The sequence below is a fragment of the Rhinoderma darwinii genome, chromosome 6, assembly GCF_050947455.1.
Source record: "Rhinoderma darwinii isolate aRhiDar2 chromosome 6, aRhiDar2.hap1, whole genome shotgun sequence".
NCBI classification, from domain to species: Eukaryota; Metazoa; Chordata; class Amphibia; order Anura; family Rhinodermatidae; genus Rhinoderma; species Rhinoderma darwinii.
The window spans coordinates 147,309,575-147,330,057 of record NC_134692.1 but is presented as its reverse complement, the minus strand read 5'-3'; the positions used below and the strand labels follow the sequence as shown (position 1 = coordinate 147,330,057).

Below are 20,483 nucleotides of genomic sequence, written 5' to 3'. Positions count from 1 at the left end.
CAATTGTGATTTTACCCTTTGATCCCGGAAGCTAAAGACCATGTGACCGCTTACTGGAAAGGCGACATGTTGCTACACCCACTACTTTATACCATCCGGGATTGCTAACGAGGAGTAATGAGAAATAAAGAAATACCGCGAATAATTTGCAGTATCAGGGTCTTTAGTAAAAGCAGTTATGTGGTTAATTGTTTTGGTTTTCTCTTTTGGTCTGGGGTGTAGCAACATGGCGGAGAAAAGTCTTCACCTCCCATGCTGAATGCGGCTTCTGTGAGGACGAAGTCAGAAGTTGAGCTGTCCAGCAAGTTCCAGAGAACCGAGGCCCGAAAATGAAACTCATCAGTAAAGACATTGAGAAAGACAATGCCGGGTAAGAAGGGACAGTACAACTTCCCCTGTATATACAGTGCACAGTACCACTTCTCCTGTCCTGTATACTGGGTGTAATTCTCAGTATCTGTATTATTCTGTATATGGACACTGCACAGTACCACTTCTCCTGTCCTGTATACTGGGTGTAATTCTCAGTATCTGTATTATTCTGTATATATATATATATATTGCACAGTACCACTTCTCCTGTCCTGTATACTGGGTGTAATTCTCAGTATCTGTATTATTCTGTATATACACTGCACAGTACCACTTCTCCTGTCCTGTATACTGGGTGTAATTCTCAGTATCTGTATTATTCTGTATATATACACACTGCACAGTACCACTTCTCCTGTCCTGTATACTGGGTGTAATTCTTAGTATCTGTATTATTCTGTATATGGACACTGCACAGTACCACTTCTCCTGTCCTGTATACTGGGTGTAATTCTCAGTATCTGTATTATTCTGTATATATATACACTGCACAGTACCACTTCTCCTGTCCTGTATACTGGGTGTAATTCTCAGTATCTGTATTATTCTGTATATATGGACACTGCGCAGTACCACTTCTCCTGTCCTGTATACTGGGTGTAATTCTCAGTATCTGTATTATTCTGTATATACACTGCACAGTACCACTTCTCCTGTCCTGTATACTGGGTGTAATTCTTAGTATCTGTATTATTCTGTATATGGACACTGCACAGTACCACTTCTCCTGTCCTGTATACTGGGTGTAATTCTCAGTATCTGTATTATTCTGTATATATATACACTGCACAGTACCACTTCTCCTGTCCTGTATACTGGGTGTAATTCTCAGTATCTGTATTATTCTGTATATATACACTGCACAGTACCACTTCTCCTGTCCTGTATACTGGGTGTAATTCTCAGTATCTGTATTATTCTGTATATATATACACTGCACAGCACCACTTCTCCTGTCCTGTATACTGGGTGTAATTCTCAGTATCTGTATTATTCTGTATATATGGACACTGCACAGTACCACTTCTCCTGTCCTGTATACTGGGTGTAATTCTCAGTATCTGTATTATTCTGTATATACACTGCACAGTACCACTTCTCCTGTCCTGTATACTGGGTGTAATTCTCAGTATCTGTATTATTCTGTATATATATACACTGCACAGTACCACTTCTCCTGTCCTGTATACTGGGTGTAATTCTCAGTATCTGTATTACTCTGTATATATGGACACTGCACAGTACCACTTCTCCTGTCCTGTATACTGGGTGTAATTCTCAGTATCTGTATTATTCTGTATATATGGACACTGCACAGTACCACTTCTCCTGTCCTGTATACTGGGTGTAATTCTCAGTATCTGTATTATTCTGTATATATGGACACTGCACAGTACCACTTCTCCTGTCCTGTATACTGGGTGTAATTCTCAGTATCTGTATTACTCTGTATATATGGACACTGCACAGTACCACTTCTCCTGTCCTGTATACTGGGTGTAATTCTCAGTATCTGTATTATTCTGTATATATGGACACTGCACAGTACCACTTCTCCTGTCCTGTATACTGGGTGTAATTCTCAGTATCTGTATTATTCTGTATATATATATACACTGCACAGTACCACTTCTCCTGTCCTGTATACTGGGTGTAATTCTCAGTATCTGTATTATTCTGTATATACACACTGCACAGTACCACTTCTCCTGTCCTGTATACTGGGTGTAATTCTCAGTATCTGTATTATTCTGTATATATATACACTGCACAGTACCACTTCTCCTGTCCTGTATACTGGGTGTAATTCTCAGTATCTGTATTATTCTGTATATATAGACACTGCACAGTACCACTTCTCCTGTCCTGTATACTGGGTGTAATTCTCAGTATCTGTATTATTCTGTATATATATACACTGCACAGTACCACTTCTCCTGTCCTGTATACTGGGTGTAATTCTCAGTATCTGTATTATTCTGTATATATATACACTGCACAGTGCCACTTCTCCTGTCCTGTATACTGGGTGTAATTCTCGGTATCTGTATTATTCTGTATATATATACACTGCACAGCACCACTTCTCCTGTCCTGTATACTGGGTGTAATTCTCAGTATCTGTATTATTCTGTATATATACACTGCACAGTACCACTTCTCCTGTCCTGTATACTGGGTGTAATTCTCAGTATCTGTATTATTCTGTATATATGGACACTGCGCAGTACCACTTCTCCTGTCCTGTATACTGGGTGTAATTCTCAGTATCTGTATTATTCTGTATATACACTGCACAGTACCACTTCTCCTGTCCTGTATACTGGGTGTAATTCTCAGTATCTGTATTATTCTGTATATACACTGCACAGTACCACTTCTCCTGTCCTGTATACTGGGTGTAATTCTTAGTATCTGTATTATTCTGTATATGGACACTGCACAGTACCACTTCTCCTGTCCTGTATACTGGGTGTAATTCTCAGTATCTGTATTATTCTGTATATATATACACTGCACAGCACCACTTCTCCTGTCCTGTATACTGGGTGTAATTCTCAGTATCTGTATTATTCTGTATATATACACTGCACAGTACCACTTCTCCTGTCCTGTATACTGGGTGTAATTCTCAGTATCTGTATTATTCTGTATATATATACACTGCACAGCACCACTTCTCCTGTCCTGTATACTGGGTGTAATTCTCAGTATCTGTATTATTCTGTATATATGGACACTGCACAGTACCACTTCTCCTGTCCTGTATACTGGGTGTAATTCTCAGTATCTGTATTATTCTGTATATACACTGCACAGTACCACTTCTCCTGTCCTGTATACTGGGTGTAATTCTCAGTATCTGTATTATTCTGTATATATATACACTGCACAGTACCACTTCTCCTGTCCTGTATACTGGGTGTAATTCTCAGTATCTGTATTACTCTGTATATATGGACACTGCACAGTACCACTTCTCCTGTCCTGTATACTGGGTGTAATTCTCAGTATCTGTATTATTCTGTATATATGGACACTGCACAGTACCACTTCTCCTGTCCTGTATACTGGGTGTAATTCTCAGTATCTGTATTATTCTGTATATATGGACACTGCACAGTACCACTTCTCCTGTCCTGTATACTGGGTGTAATTCTCAGTATCTGTATTACTCTGTATATATGGACACTGCACAGTACCACTTCTCCTGTCCTGTATACTGGGTGTAATTCTCAGTATCTGTATTATTCTGTATATATGGACACTGCACAGTACCACTTCTCCTGTCCTGTATACTGGGTGTAATTCTCAGTATCTGTATTATTCTGTATATATATATACACTGCACAGTACCACTTCTCCTGTCCTGTATACTGGGTGTAATTCTCAGTATCTGTATTATTCTGTATATACACACTGCACAGTACCACTTCTCCTGTCCTGTATACTGGGTGTAATTCTCAGTATCTGTATTATTCTGTATATATATACACTGCACAGTACCACTTCTCCTGTCCTGTATACTGGGTGTAATTCTCAGTATCTGTATTATTCTGTATATATAGACACTGCACAGTACCACTTCTCCTGTCCTGTATACTGGGTGTAATTCTCAGTATCTGTATTATTCTGTATATATATACACTGCACAGTACCACTTCTCCTGTCCTGTATACTGGGTGTAATTCTCAGTATCTGTATTATTCTGTATATATATACACTGCACAGTGCCACTTCTCCTGTCCTGTATACTGGGTGTAATTCTCGGTATCTGTATTATTCTGTATATATATACACTGCACAGCACCACTTCTCCTGTCCTGTATACTGGGTGTAATTCTCAGTATCTGTATTATTCTGTATATATACACTGCACAGTACCACTTCTCCTGTCCTGTATACTGGGTGTAATTCTCAGTATCTGTATTATTCTGTATATATGGACACTGCGCAGTACCACTTCTCCTGTCCTGTATACTGGGTGTAATTCTCAGTATCTGTATTATTCTGTATATATACACTGCACAGTACCACTTCTCCTGTCCTGTATACTGGGTGTAATTCTCAGTATCTGTATTATTCTGTATATATGGACACTGCGCAGTACCACTTCTCCTGTCCTGTATACTGGGTGTAATTCTCAGTATCTGTATTATTCTGTGTATATATATACACTGCACAGCACCACTTCTCCTGTCCTGTATACTGGGTGTAATTCTCAGTATCTGTATTATTCTGTATATATATACTGCACAGTACCACTTCTCCTGTCCTGTATACTGGGTGTAATTCTCAGTATCTGTATTATTCTGTATATATGGACACTGCACAGTACCACTTCTCCTGTCCTGTATACTGGGTGTAATTCTCAGTATCTGTATTATTCTGTATATATGGACACTGCACAGTACCACTCCTCCTGTCCTGTATACTGGGTGTAATTCTCAGTATCTGTATTATTCTGTATATATACACTGCACAGTACTACTTCTCCTGTCCTGTATACTGGGTGTAATTCTCACTATCTGTATTATTCTGTATATATATATACACTGCACAGCACCACTCCTCCTGTCCTGTATACTGGGTGTAATTCTCAGTATCTGTATTATTCTGTATATATATACACTGCACAGTACCACTTCTCCTGTCCTGTATACTGGGTGTAATTCTCAGTATCTGTATTATTCTGTATATATATATACACTGCACAGTACCACTTCTCCTGTCCTGTATACTGGGTGTAATTCTCAGTATCTGTATTATTCTGTATATATATATATATAGACACTGCACAGTACCACTTCTCCTGTCCTGTATACTGGGTGTAATTCTCAGTATCTGTATTATTCTGTATATATACACTGCACAGTACCACTTCTCCTGTCCTGTATACTGGGTGTAATTCTCAGTATCTGTATTATTCTGTATATATACACTGCACAGTACCACTTCTCCTGTCCTGTATACTGGGTGTAATTCTCAGTATCTGTATTATTCTGTATATATGGACACTACACAGTACCACTTCTCCTGTCCTGTATACTGGGTGTAATTCTCAGTATCTGTATTATTCTGTATATATGGACACTGCACAGTACCACTTCTCCTGTCCTGTATACTGGGTGTAATTCTCAGTATCTGTATTATTCTGTATATATGGACACTGCACAGTACCACTTCTCCTGTCCTGTATACTGGGTGTAATTCTCAGTATCTGTATTATTCTGTATATATGGACACTGCACAGTACCACTTCTCCTGTCCTGTATACTGGGTGTAATTCTCAGTATCTGTATTATTCTGTATATATATACACTGCACAGTACCACTTCTCCTGTCCTGTATACTTGGTGTAATTATCTGTGTCGGGCCGTGCACAGTACAACTTCTCGGTGTCGGGCCGTGCACAGTACAACTTCTCGGTGTCGGGCCGTGCACAGTACAACTTCTCTGCTGACATGCCGTCCTCTCATTAGACAGGTGACACTGGTCCCGGAGGAGGCTGAGGACATGTGGCACACGTACAATCTGCTACAAGTGGGAGACAGTCTGCAGGCATCAACTATCAGGTGAGATAAGGGGCGCTGTCTTGATGTTGGGGTACTGCTGTGTCTGTTGGGTGACTTTACTAGGCAGGTGGGGGCGCTGTTGGTATTATTATAGTGTGTTGGGGAAGTTTCATATCCTTTGCGCTCTTTTCCTTCAGGAAGGTGCAGACGGAGTCGGTGACGGGCAGCGTGGGCAGTAACCGTGTCCGGACCACCCTCACCATCTGTGTGGAGAACATCGACTTTGACTCCCAGGCCTGTCAGCTGCGGGTCAAAGGCATCAACATCCAGGAGAACCAGTATGTGAAGGTCAGTGCGGGGGGCAGTGCTGTGCGGCTCAGTGGGGGGCCCGTGCTGTGAGTATGGAGCTGTGCCTCGCACCTCGCGCCTCATTTTCCGCTTTGTTTCCAGATGAGAGCCTATCACACCATAGAGCTGGAGCTGAACCGCAAGTTCACCCTGGCAAAAAAGCAGTGGGACAGCATTGTGCTGGAGAGGATCGGTAAGGCTGCGGCGCCGGGGCGGACCCTGAGGGGGCGCTGAGACGTCTTATACATTGGCACGAGGTTCAGCAGTGGATGCGGCCTCTGATGTATCCACCATCTTCCCCTTTAGAGCAGGCCTGTGACCCCGTGTTTAGTGCGGACGTGGCTGCAGTCGTCATGCAAGAAGGTCTCGCCCACATCTGTCTCGTCACGCCAAGTATGACCTTACTCCGCGCCAAGATCGAGACCAGTATCCCGCGAAAGAGACGTGGCAACTGCTCCCAACATGAGAAGGTTTGTGTCCTCAACCTCCAGCTGCTGCTGCACAGCCTCCATCTATGCCACAGAAAGAGAGACGGCGCCTCAAATGTATTAACCCTTCTAGAGGCATTCAGAATAATAGTGGGTGCACCTCCACCATAGTCGCCGGTGCGCTCTCTGTCTGGCCGGCGCGCTCTCTGTCTGGCCGGCGCGCTCTCTGTCTGGCCGGCGCGCTCTCTGTCTGGCCGGCGCGCTCTCTGTCTCAGTCTTGTTTTCCGTCTTCCTCAGGCTTTGGAGAAGTTCTATGAGCAGGTTATGCAGGGAATCATTCGTCACATCAACTTTGAGGGTGAGTCTGACCTGGGGGTGTCTCGCAGTGGCACATGTCTCCTGTAACTCTCTCTGACCTGGGGGTGTTTTGTGTTGGCACATGTTTCCTGTTACTCTCTCTCCTCTCTTTTTTCTGTCTTTTCTCTCCCTGACCTGGAGGTGTCTCGTGTGACTGTTTCTCTCCGTGTCTCGTGTGACTGTTTCTCTCCCTGACCTGGAGGTGTCTCGTGTGACTGTCTCTCTCTGACCAGCGGGTGTCTCCTGGGACTATCTCTCTCTCTGACCCGGGGGTGTCTTGTGTGACTGTCTCTCTCTCTGACCTGGGGGTGTCTCGTGTGACTGTCTCTCTCTGACCAGCGGGTGTCTCCTGGGACTATCTCTCTCTCTGACCCGGGGGTGTCTTGTGTGACTGTCTCTCTCTCTGACCTGGGGGTTTCTCGTCTGACTGTCTCTCTCTCTCTGACCTGGAGGTGTCTCGTGTGACTGTCTCTCTCTGACCCGGGGGTGTCTCGTGTGACTCTCTTTGACTCGGGGGTGTCTCGTGTGACTCTCTCTGACTCGGGGGTGTCTTGTGTGACTCTCTCTGACCTGGGGGTGTCTCGTGTGACTGTCTCTCTCTCTGACCTGGGGGTTTCTCGTCTGACTGTCTCTCTCTCTCTCTCTCTGACCTGGAGGTGTCTCGTCTGACTGTCTCTCTCTCTCTGACCTGGAGGTGTCTCGTGTGACTGTCTCTCTCTCTCTGACCTGGAGGTGTCTCGTGTGACTGTCTCTCTCTCTCTGACCTGGGGGTGCCTCGTGTGACTGTCTAAATTCAAAAAAGGCTGCCTGCCGGCAGAAATAAGCCCTGTTTTCCAACCATTATTAAAGAGTAAAAATAAAATAAAAAAGTCTTTATTCAATTTGCAACAAGGACAGACTACATGAAATTTAAAAGTTAATGTCCATTTCTGACAGCAATTAGCACAGTGCCAGACGTAAGAGCTCTGTCTAGAAAGGGTTAAGTACCACAACCACAGAGAACTAGTTATTAGTTAGATTCCAAGGTGTCAATAGGACAATTATTAAAATAAAGGTAGAAGCCCCCCCGACATGTTTCGCTACGATGTAGCGTCCTCAGGGGTATCGGGGCCAATGACAGCGAGCGGCGGTGTCAGTCTCATTAAGTATTCACTGCAACTAGCTGAACATGTGTCCACAATCAGTCGATAGCCTATCCAAGGAGGAATAGAGGACCGAGCCTCCTCCTCCGTTGATTGACAGATTCTGCCACCAATCACTTACTAGTTAGATGCCACCAATGAACAGCACTCAAGTGCACAAGCACACCAGGCTGCTTGATGGTAATCGCTGTACATATAATTATAACATTACTATAATACAAGAAAGAGGTCACCGATGAGTTTATAGATAAGTGCACAGAGGCACAAAGTGAGAAAAGTGATGGGATAGTAACGAATGTGATTAGTAATAGCACCATTCTAGGTACAAACGCTGTGCCCTGATTAAAGACGATATTATAGTTGCTGTGAGCGGCACAACAATATTACTATGATCTAAAGAAGTTATTAGTGGGCTTATAGATCAATACGTTTATAGGGTAGAAAGACATAATAGGCAGAGTTATCATGGACACTGTAGATAAGTGTACGAGTCTACACACGGAGACAGACACACTGGTGTACTGGCATGACTGAATCAGAATGCCGTATATGCCGGACAGCAAGATAATCGCTATACACAGTATCGGGACACTGCTACTATGCAAAAAATTAATTAAAAAAAAAATAATTAAAAAAAAAAAAAAAAAAAAAAAAAAAAGTTTACTAGAGAGTTTGTAAAACGGTGCAGAAACGCACAATGTGAACAGAGTGATACAATAATAATACAATTTTAAAAAAAAAAAAAAAAAAAGTTTACTAGAGAGTTTGTAAAACGGTGCAAAAACGCACAATGTGAACAGAGTGATACAATAATAATACAATTTTATAAAAAATAAATAAAAGGTTTACTAGAGAGTTTGTAAAACGGTGCACAAACGCACAATGTGAACAGAGTGATACAATAATAATACAATTTAACACGCTGGCGCTGTGAGGTGATTAAAGGTGATGTTACAATTACTGTAAGCAGCACAAAAGATGTTACTGTGATCTGGGAAGGTTATCAGTGGACTAATAGATCAATGCGCTAATAAACTAGGGTAAATCAAAATGAGCAGATTCATGATAGGCATTGCAAATTAGTATACACGCTGAAATACCAGAGATATACGCGCAAAGGTGTACCAGAACGGCATAGTAAGAATGCCATTTATGTCAGACAGCGATATAAGTAGTACACAGAATAATACAATAATATCTATGGATAGATAAAAGGTATGAGATATTACACTCATCGGGCTTAGTAGAGACCAAGCATTCAGAGTCAGTTGCTATCAAAGTGACTCATAAAGAAACGCAGTGAGTTATAATTGATCAAAATATTCAAACCGCCGCTATGTCGCTTACCAAGCTGTAGCCTGGGGGGTACCTGAAGCAAATACTAAGTATGATTGATAGTAGTATATTCATATAAGAAATGTGGATAGTAAGGCAGATTATAAAGAGTTTAATGACTACATTGTCAGTACAGTACCAGAATAATCACACAAACTGAAGTATAGTTCCAGTGTTTGGGTAACGTGTAGGATTCACAGAAAAGCAGCAAACGTAAATCCCTCATTGAGGCCTCCTGGGCTGAGAGATCCAAGGCGATGGATCCAACGTGCCTCCTCCTGTAACAACTTGCGGTCAAGGTTACCTGCTCTAGGGCCAAGTTTGACTTGCGTAATGCCCCAGAATTTCAAGGAGCGAATGTCCCCATCATGTACAAGACGGATGTGCCTAGACAGTGGTGTATCCTCTTTTTGGTTTATAGTGCTTAGATGTTTAGAAATTCTCCTCCGTAATTCTTGTATTGTCTTCCCTACATATAACTTAGGACAAGAGCAGCTGGCTATGTAAATAACTCCCTTGCTACGGCAATTAATAAATTGTTTAATCCGATAGGATCTGTTATCAAGTGGATTGGTAAATTCTTTTGTAGTAGCCATTAAGTGGCAAAAAGAACATCGGCCACATGGATGAGAACCAGTGACCGATGTCTTCAGCCAATTTTTTGACACAGAAATCACTCCAGAATGATGACTATGCACCAGATAGTCACGTAGATTTCTACCTCTTCGATATGTGATGTTTGGTGTGGAAGGAACAACACCCTGTAAGTCAGGGTCTGCCAGGAGAACCGGCCAGTGACGTTCAAGAATATCACGAACCTGTTTGGAGCCAGTATCAAAGGTCCCAATGCATCTTACACTGGTCATTACAGCAGATTTGCCAGTGACTGTTAATTGTTGATCAGTAACGGATTTACGTTCACATAATAGATCTCTTCTATCAGTGGCTCTCGCTCTGGCATACGCTTTGTGTAGCCATTTTTTGGGATATCCACGTGCCAAAAACTTAGTGAAAAGCCCATTACACTCCAATTCAAAAGACTGCTCGTCCGAGCAGTTACGTTTGGCACGGAGATATTGCCCTATTGGGATTCCCTTCTTTAAGGCAGGGGGGTGATAACTGTCCCAGTGCAGCAGGCTATTAGTGGACGTTGGTTTACGTGAGATATCCGTGTGGATACCACCAGCAGGATCCAGAGAGATTTTTAGGTCCAAAAAGATGATCTCCTTTTTATGAATGACGTGGGTAAATTTCATGCCTATATGATTAGAATTGAGTGTGTGCATGAAGTCGTGAAATGTGTTTAGGTCCCCATCCCAAAGGAGGAGAATATCATCAATATATCTCCCCCAGAACAGGATGTGACAAGTGTATGAAGCTAAAGTGTCAGTGAAGACCAAGGTATCCTCCCACCACCCCAAAAATAGGTTTGCATAGGTAGGTGCACAAACAGTGCCCATAGCTGTTCCTTTGGTCTGCAAATAAAATTTGTGATCAAATAAAAAATAATTGTGAGTGAGAAGAAACCGGAGTAGTGATAGTAGGAATTTGTTATGAGCATGAAATTGAACTCCCTTGGTACCCAAAAAATGTGCAACTGCTGTGAGGCCAAATTGGTGTTGGATATTAGTATAAAGTGATTCTACATCTATACTGGCAATAAATGTAGAAGAGGTCACATGAATCTCCTGGATCCTGTTGATGGTATCCTTCGTGTCCCTTAGAAATGAAGGCAGGGAGGTGACAAATGGCGAAAGGATTTCATCCAAGTACATACTAATGCCTTGGGTAAGACTATCATTGCCAGACACGATTGGTCGACCCGGTATTGGGCGAGACATCTTGTGGATTTTCGGCAGTGCGTAGAATGTCGCTAGTGTAGGAGTAGGGTTATAGATGCGTTTGAATTCTTCATTACTAATCATATTCTGTGTCTTGGCTACATCAAGTAACGTGTATAATGCACTGAGGAACAGATCAGTCGGATTTTTCTCAAGGATCATATATGTAGTGGTGTCATCTAACAGTCTATGGACCATGGCAACATAGTCATCCTGGTCCATGACCACAATGTTGCCCCCTTTATCGGAGGGTTTTATGGTTATTCTATCATTGTGACACAATTCGTCCAATGCTATTCTTTCCATTTCACTGAGATTAGCTAATGCTCTTTTTTTATCTGGTCTGATTTTCTTCAAGTCAGCACATACTAGCTTGACAAAAACGTCTATATGGGCATATTGTGAAAATGGTGGGGTAAGCCTGGACTTAGGACGTAATGAGGAGAAGGGACCAACTGCTGTAATGGGTCCAAATTCATTTTCATATAGGAGAGTTTCGAGATCTCTCAGTGTATTCTGTTCTGTACTGTCAGTTCCTCCCATATTCAGGGTATTATTTTTAAAGTATTTATATAAGGCCACTTTTCTGGCAAATAGGTTCACGTCCTTGGTCCAGGTAAACTCATCATACAATGGAGTGGGGGTAAAGGATAGACCCCTGCGTAGAAGTGTCAATTGAGAATTATTTAACTGAACAGAGGAAATATTAAACACTTGCATTTGATCACTCTCAATATGGGTTAGAGACATAGATGGTACTGCTGTTAGGTCAGATTCCACCGTGGATTCGTGATTCCTAAAAAAGGAAAGGTGTTGAGTGGGCCACTTGTGTGGGTCGTATTGCCCGTAGGGCATTTGCTTACTAGAGATGTTTGACTTGAACCAGTGCCAGTTGCACGGGGGGTTAGAGGTACACTTGAAGTAGCTGATACAACAGGTACTGAGAAAGATGATAGTGAGGCAGAGTGTGAGGAAGTAGTGGCATTCTGATGAGAATGGCATTTTGTGTTGGATCTGGTTTGCACCGTACTTCGTTTAGAGGAGTTAAATCTATTATTAGTATTCTTACGTTTAGTACCCGGTTTAGAATTAGGAGATTGTGCCGTCTCATCAATCCCAGATGCCTCTGAATCAGAAAAATCAGTAAAGATTTGTACACGTCTGGGGTTGTATTGTGAGTGTGTCTTATATGTATACGCTTGACCAGTGTCAAAATCCCTGCGGTCTCTGACGTATTTGCGATGCTTTCGCTCTTTTATCTCGGTCTGCAATTTCTCAATATTTTTTTGTAATTGGGTTTCACAATTGTTAAATTCAATCAGGGTATTAAATCCCTGAATATCACCAATTTCTTTCTCAAGTTGCAGAGCGGTTTTGTTATAATCACGCTTCTCAAAGTCCAAAATGTATTGTAGTAATTTCAATGAACTCTCAGTTAGGAGTTCCTCCCACCCCTTAATGAATTCTGGATCACTGCGGTAGGAATTTGGGGTAATATTAATGCGAAGACCCCTGTATACGATTTTTTGTTGTATATATGTCTCTAGACTGACAATCTCCCAGCAAGATCTAATATATTTCTGGTAGGTTCTCTGCAAATCCCTGAAGGCAGTATGTATGTCAAATTGATGCAGTGGTACGTTATCTCTAGAGAACACGTATGCTGCTTCTGTGGAGAGTGTTTCTGAATTGATTCTCTTATTCAAAAAACCTGCCATAATCAGAGTATAGTATATATATATATATAATTAAATATATAGAGTGGGTCCTGGCGATTGGGTGATTAACCCTGCAATTTAGCAAAAAATACAATGGAGCGGACCTCAATAGTTGGTGGGCGTGCAACAGTTAAATTCAAAAAAGGCTGCCTGCCGGCAGAAATAAGCCCTGTTTTCCAACCATTATTAAAGAGTAAAAATAAAATAAAAAAGTCTTTATTCAATTTGCAACAAGGACAGACTACATGAAATTTAAAAGTTAATGTCCATTTCTGACAGCAATTAGCACAGTGCCAGACGTAAGAGCTCTGTCTAGAAAGGGTTAAGTACCACAACCACAGAGAACTAGTTATTAGTTAGATTCCAAGGTGTCAATAGGACAATTATTAAAATAAAGGTAGAAGCCCCCCCGACATGTTTCGCTACGATGTAGCGTCCTCAGGGGTATCGGGGCCAATGACAGCGAGCGGCGGTGTCAGTCTCATTAAGTATTCACTGCAACTAGCTGAACATGTGTCCACAATCAGTCGATAGCCTATCCAAGGAGGAATAGAGGACCGAGCCTCCTCCTCCGTTGATTGACAGATTCTGCCACCAATCACTTACTAGTTAGATGCCACCAATGAACAGCACTCAAGTGCACAAGCACACCAGGCTGCTTGATGGTAATCGCTGTACATATAATTATAACATTACTATAATACAAGAAAGAGGTCACCGATGAGTTTATAGATAAGTGCACAGAGGCACAAAGTGAGAAAAGTGATGGGATAGTAACGAATGTGATTAGTAATAGCACCATTCTAGGTACAAACGCTGTGCCCTGATTAAAGACGATATTATAGTTGCTGTGAGCGGCACAACAATATTACTATGATCTAAAGAAGTTATTAGTGGGCTTATAGATCAATACGTTTATAGGGTAGAAAGACATAATAGGCAGAGTTATCATGGACACTGTAGATAAGTGTACGAGTCTACACACGGAGACAGACACACTGGTGTACTGGCATGACTGAATCAGAATGCCGTATATGCCGGACAGCAAGATAATCGCTATACACAGTATCGGGACACTGCTACTATGCAAAAAATTAATTAAAAAAAAAATAATTAAAAAAAAAAAAAAAAAAAAAAAAAAAAAAAAAGTTTACTAGAGAGTTTGTAAAACGGTGCAGAAACGCACAATGTGAACAGAGTGATACAATAATAATACAATTTTATTAAAAAAAAAAAAAAAAAAAAAAAAAAAAAAAAGTTTACTAGAGAGTTTGTAAAACGGTGCAGAAACGCACAATGTGAACAGAGTGATACAATAATAATACAATTTTAAAAAAAAAAAAAAAAAAAAAAGTTTACTAGAGAGTTTGTAAAACGGTGCAAAAACGCACAATGTGAACAGAGTGATACAATAATAATACAATTTTATAAAAAATAAATAAAAGGTTTACTAGAGAGTTTGTAAAACGGTGCACAAACGCACAATGTGAACAGAGTGATACAATAATAATACAATTTAACACGCTGGCGCTGTGAGGTGATTAAAGGTGATGTTACAATTACTGTAAGCAGCACAAAAGATGTTACTGTGATCTGGGAAGGTTATCAGTGGACTAATAGATCAATGCGCTAATAAACTAGGGTAAATCAAAATGAGCAGATTCATGATAGGCATTGCAAATTAGTATACACGCTGAAATACCAGAGATATACGCGCAAAGGTGTACCAGAACGGCATAGTAAGAATGCCATTTATGTCAGACAGCGATATAAGTAGTACACAGAATAATACAATAATATCTATGGATAGATAAAAGGTATGAGATATTACACTCATCGGGCTTAGTAGAGACCAAGCATTCAGAGTCAGTTGCTATCAAAGTGACTCATAAAGAAACGCAGTGAGTTATAATTGATCAAAATATTCAAACCGCCGCTATGTCGCTTACCAAGCTGTAGCCTGGGGGGTACCTGAAGCAAATACTAAGTATGATTGATAGTAGTATATTCATATAAGAAATGTGGATAGTAAGGCAGATTATAAAGAGTTTAATGACTACATTGTCAGTACAGTACCAGAATAATCACACAAACTGAAGTATAGTTCCAGTGTTTGGGTAACGTGTAGGATTCACAGAAAAGCAGCAAACGTAAATCCCTCATTGAGGCCTCCTGGGCTGAGAGATCCAAGGCGATGGATCCAACGTGCCTCCTCCTGTAACAACTTGCGGTCAAGGTTACCTGCTCTAGGGCCAAGTTTGACTTGCGTAATGCCCCAGAATTTCAAGGAGCGAATGTCCCCATCATGTACAAGACGGATGTGCCTAGACAGTGGTGTATCCTCTTTTTGGTTTATAGTGCTTAGATGTTTAGAAATTCTCCTCCGTAATTCTTGTATTGTCTTCCCTACATATAACTTAGGACAAGAGCAGCTGGCTATGTAAATAACTCCCTTGCTACGGCAATTAATAAATTGTTTAATCCGATAGGATCTGTTATCAAGTGGATTGGTAAATTCTTTTGTAGTAGCCATTAAGTGGCAAAAAGAACAAACTCTCTAGTAAACCTTTTATTTATTTTTTATAAAATTGTATTATTATTGTATCACTCTGTTCACATTGTGCGTTTTTGCACCGTTTTACAAACTCTCTAGTAAACTTTTTTTTTTTTTTTTTTTTTTAAATTGTATTATTATTGTATCACTCTGTTCACATTGTGCGTTTCTGCACCGTTTTACAAACTCTCTAGTAAACTTTTTTTTTTTTTTTTTTTTTTTTTTTTTTTTTTTTTTTTAATAAAATTGTATTATTATTGTATCACTCTGTTCACATTGTGCGTTTCTGCACCGTTTTACAAACTCTCTAGTAAACTTTTTTTTTTTTTTTTTTTTTTTTTTTTAATTATTTTTTTTTTAATTAATTTTTTGCATAGTAGCAGTGTCCCGATACTGTGTATAGCGATTATCTTGCTGTCCGGCATATACGGCATTCTGATTCAGTCATGCCAGTACACCAGTGTGTCTGTCTCCGTGTGTAGACTCGTACACTTATCTACAGTGTCCATGATAACTCTGCCTATTATGTCTTTCTACCCTATAAACGTATTGATCTATAAGCCCACTAATAACTTCTTTAGATCATAGTAATATTGTTGTGCCGCTCACAGCAACTATAATATCGTCTTTAATCAGGGCACAGCGTTTGTACCTAGAATGGTGCTATTACTAATCACATTCGTTACTATCCCATCACTTTTCTCACTTTGTGCCTCTGTGCACTTATCTATAAACTCATCGGTGACCTCTTTCTTGTATTATAGTAATGTTATAATTATATGTACAGCGATTACCATCAAGCAGCCTGGTGTGCTTGTGCACTTGAGTGCTGTTCATTGGTGGCATCTAACTAGTAAGTGATTGGTGGCAGAATCTGTCAATCAACGGAGGAGGAGGCTCGGTCCTCTATTCCTCCTTGGATAGGCTATCGACTGATTGTGGACACATGTTCAGCTAGTTGCAGTGAATACTTAATGAGACTGACACCGCCGCTCGCTGTCATTGGCCCCGATACCCCTGAGGACGCTACATCGTAGCGAAACATGTCGGGGGGGCTTCTACCTTTATTTTAATAATTGTCCTATTGACACCTTGGAATCTAACTAATAACTAGTTCTCTGTGGTTGTGGTACTTAACCCTTTCTAGACAGAGCTCTTACGTCTGGCACTGTGCTAATTGCTGTCAGAAATGGACATTAACTTTTAAATTTCATGTAGTCTGTCCTTGTTGCAAATTGAATAAAGACTTTTTTATTTTATTTTTACTCTTTAATAATGGTTGGAAAACAGGGCTTATTTCTGCCGGCAGGCAGCCTTTTTTGAATTTAACTGTTGCACGCCCACCAACTATTGAGGTCCGCTCCATTGTATTTTTTGCTAAATTGCAGGGTTAATCACCCAATCGCCAGGACCCACTCTATATATTTAATTATATATATATATATACTATACTCTGATTATGGCAGGTTTTTTGAATAAGAGAATCAATTCAGAAACACTCTCCACAGAAGCAGCATACGTGTTCTCTAGAGATAACGTACCACTGCATCAATTTGACATACATACTGCCTTCAGGGATTTGCAGAGAACCTACCAGAAATATATTAGATCTTGCTGGGAGATTGTCAGTCTAGAGACATATATACAACAAAAAATCGTATACAGGGGTCTTCGCATTAATATTACCCCAAATTCCTACCGCAGTGATCCAGAATTCATTAAGGGGTGGGAGGAACTCCTAACTGAGAGTTCATTGAAATTACTACAATACATTTTGGACTTTGAGAAGCGTGATTATAACAAAACCGCTCTGCAACTTGAGAAAGAAATTGGTGATATTCAGGGATTTAATACCCTGATTGAATTTAACAATTGTGAAACCCAATTACAAAAAAATATTGAGAAATTGCAGACCGAGATAAAAGAGCGAAAGCATCGCAAATACGTCAGAGACCGCAGGGATTTTGACACTGGTCAAGCGTATACATATAAGACACACTCACAATACAACCCCAGACGTGTACAAATCTTTACTGATTTTTCTGATTCAGAGGCATCTGGGATTGATGAGACGGCACAATCTCCTAATTCTAAACCGGGTACTAAACGTAAGAATACTAATAATAGATTTAACTCCTCTAAACGAAGTACGGTGCAAACCAGATCCAACACAAAATGCCATTCTCATCAGAATGCCACTACTTCCTCACACTCTGCCTCACTATCATCTTTCTCAGTACCTGTTGTATCAGCTACTTCAAGTGTACCTCTAACCCCCCGTGCAACTGGCACTGGTTCAAGTCAAACATCTCTAGTAAGCAAATGCCCTACGGGCAATACGACCCACACAAGTGGCCCACTCAACACCTTTCCTTTTTTAGGAATCACGAATCCACGGTGGAATCTGACCTAACAGCAGTACCATCTATGTCTCTAACCCATATTGAGAGTGATCAAATGCAAGTGTTTAATATTTCCTCTGTTCAGTTAAATAATTCTCAATTGACACTTCTACGCAGGGGTCTATCCTTTACCCCCACTCCATTGTATGATGAGTTTACCTGGACCAAGGACGTGAACCTATTTGCCAGAAAAGTGGCCTTATATAAATACTTTAAAAATAATACCCTGAATATGGGAGGAACTGACAGTACAGAACAGAATACACTGAGAGATCTCGAAACTCTCCTATATGAAAATGAATTTGGACCCATTACAGCAGTTGGTCCCTTCTCCTCATTACGTCCTAAGTCCAGGCTTACCCCACCATTTTCACAATATGCCCATATAGACGTTTTTGTCAAGCTAGTATGTGCTGACTTGAAGAAAATCAGACCAGATAAAAAAAGAGCATTAGCTAATCTCAGTGAAATGGAAAGAATAGCATTGGACGAATTGTGTCACAATGATAGAATAACCATAAAACCCTCCGATAAAGGGGGCAACATTGTGGTCATGGACCAGGATGACTATGTTGCCATGGTCCATAGACTGTTAGATGACACCACTACATATATGATCCTTGAGAAAAATCCGACTGATCTGTTCCTCAGTGCATTATACACGTTACTTGATGTAGCCAAGACACAGAATATGATTAGTAATGAAGAATTCAAACGCATCTATAACCCTACTCCTACACTAGCGACATTCTACGCACTGCCGAAAATCCACAAGATGTCTCGCCCAATACCGGGTCGACCAATCGTGTCTGGCAATGATAGTCTTACCCAAGGCATTAGTATGTACTTGGATGAAATCCTTTCGCCATTTGTCACCTCCCTGCCTTCATTTCTAAGGGACACGAAGGATACCATCAACAGGATCCAGGAGATTCATGTGACCTCTTCTACATTTATTGCCAGTATAGATGTAGAATCACTTTATACTAATATCCAACACCAATTTGGCCTCACAGCAGTTGCACATTTTTTGGGTACCAAGGGAGTTCAATTTCATGCTCATAACAAATTCCTACTATCACTACTCCGGTTTCTTCTCACTCACAATTATTTTTTATTTGATCACAAATTTTATTTGCAGACCAAAGGAACAGCTATGGGCACTGTTTGTGCACCTACCTATGCAAACCTATTTTTGGGGTGGTGGGAGGATACCTTGGTCTTCACTGACACTTTAGCTTCATACACTTGTCACATCCTGTTCTGGGGGAGATATATTGATGATATTCTCCTCCTTTGGGATGGGGACCTAAACACATTTCACGACTTCATGCACACACTCAATTCTAATCATATAGGCATGAAATTTACCCACGTCATTCATAAAAAGGAGATCATCTTTTTGGACCTAAAAATCTCTCTGGATCCTGCTGGTGGTATCCACACGGATATCTCACGTAAACCAACGTCCACTAATAGCCTGCTGCACTGGGACAGTTATCACCCCCCTGCCTTAAAGAAGGGAATCCCAATAGGGCAATATCTCCGTGCCAAACGTAACTGCTCGGACGAGCAGTCTTTTGAATTGGAGTGTAATGGGCTTTTCACTAAGTTTTTGGCACGTGGATATCCCAAAAAATGGCTACACAAAGCGTATGCCAGAGCGAGAGCCACTGATAGAAGAGATCTATTATGTGAACGTAAATCCGTTACTGATCAACAATTAACAGTCACTGGCAAATCTGCTGTAATGACCAGTGTAAGATGCATTGGGACCTTTGATACTGGCTCCAAACAGGTTCGTGATATTCTTGAACGTCACTGGCCGGTTCTCCTGGCAGACCCTGACTTACAGGGTGTTGTTCCTTCCACACCAAACATCACATATCGAAGAGGTAGAAATCTACGTGACTATCTGGTGCATAGTCATCATTCTGGAGTGATTTCTGTGTCAAAAAATTGGCTGAAGACATCGGTCACTGGTTCTCATCCATGTGGCCGATGTTCTTTTTGCCACTTAATGGCTACTACAAAAGAATTTACCAATCCACTTGATAACAGATCCTATCGGATTAAACAATTTATTAATTGCCGTAGCAAGGGAGTTATTTACATAGCCAGCTGCTCTTGTCCTAAGTTATATGTAGGGAAGACAATACAAGAATTACGGAGGAGAATTTCTAAACATCTAAGCACTATAAACCAAAAAGAGGATACACCACTGTCTAGGCACATCCGTCTTGTACATGATGGGGACATTCGCTCCTTGAAATTCTGGGGCATTACGCAAGTCAAACTTGGCCCTAGAGCAGGTAACCTTGACCGCAAGTTGTTACAGGAGGAGGCACGTTGGATCCATCGCCTTGGATCTCTCAGCCCAGGAGGCCTCAATGAGGGATTTACGTTTGCTGCTTTTCTGTGAATCCTACACGTTACCCAAACACTGGAACTATACTTCAGTTTGTGTGAT

General features: G+C 41.0%; 1 protein-coding gene across 1 annotated transcript in view; it reads left to right on the top strand.

Annotated features, from left to right (window-relative positions):
- Positions 1 to 242: 242 nt before the first annotated feature.
- Positions 243 to 20,483, top strand: part of PELO (pelota mRNA surveillance and ribosome rescue factor) — a 32,061-nt gene continuing 11,820 nt past the window's right edge. The window contains exons 1-6 of the mRNA XM_075831005.1: positions 243 to 370; positions 5,856 to 5,948; positions 6,086 to 6,236; positions 6,339 to 6,429; positions 6,543 to 6,706; positions 6,962 to 7,022. Of these exons, the coding sequence (XP_075687120.1) occupies positions 330 to 370; positions 5,856 to 5,948; positions 6,086 to 6,236; positions 6,339 to 6,429; positions 6,543 to 6,706; positions 6,962 to 7,022 (601 nt within the window). The 5' untranslated portion in view covers positions 243 to 329. The remainder of the gene's footprint in view (positions 371 to 5,855; positions 5,949 to 6,085; positions 6,237 to 6,338; positions 6,430 to 6,542; positions 6,707 to 6,961; positions 7,023 to 20,483) is intronic.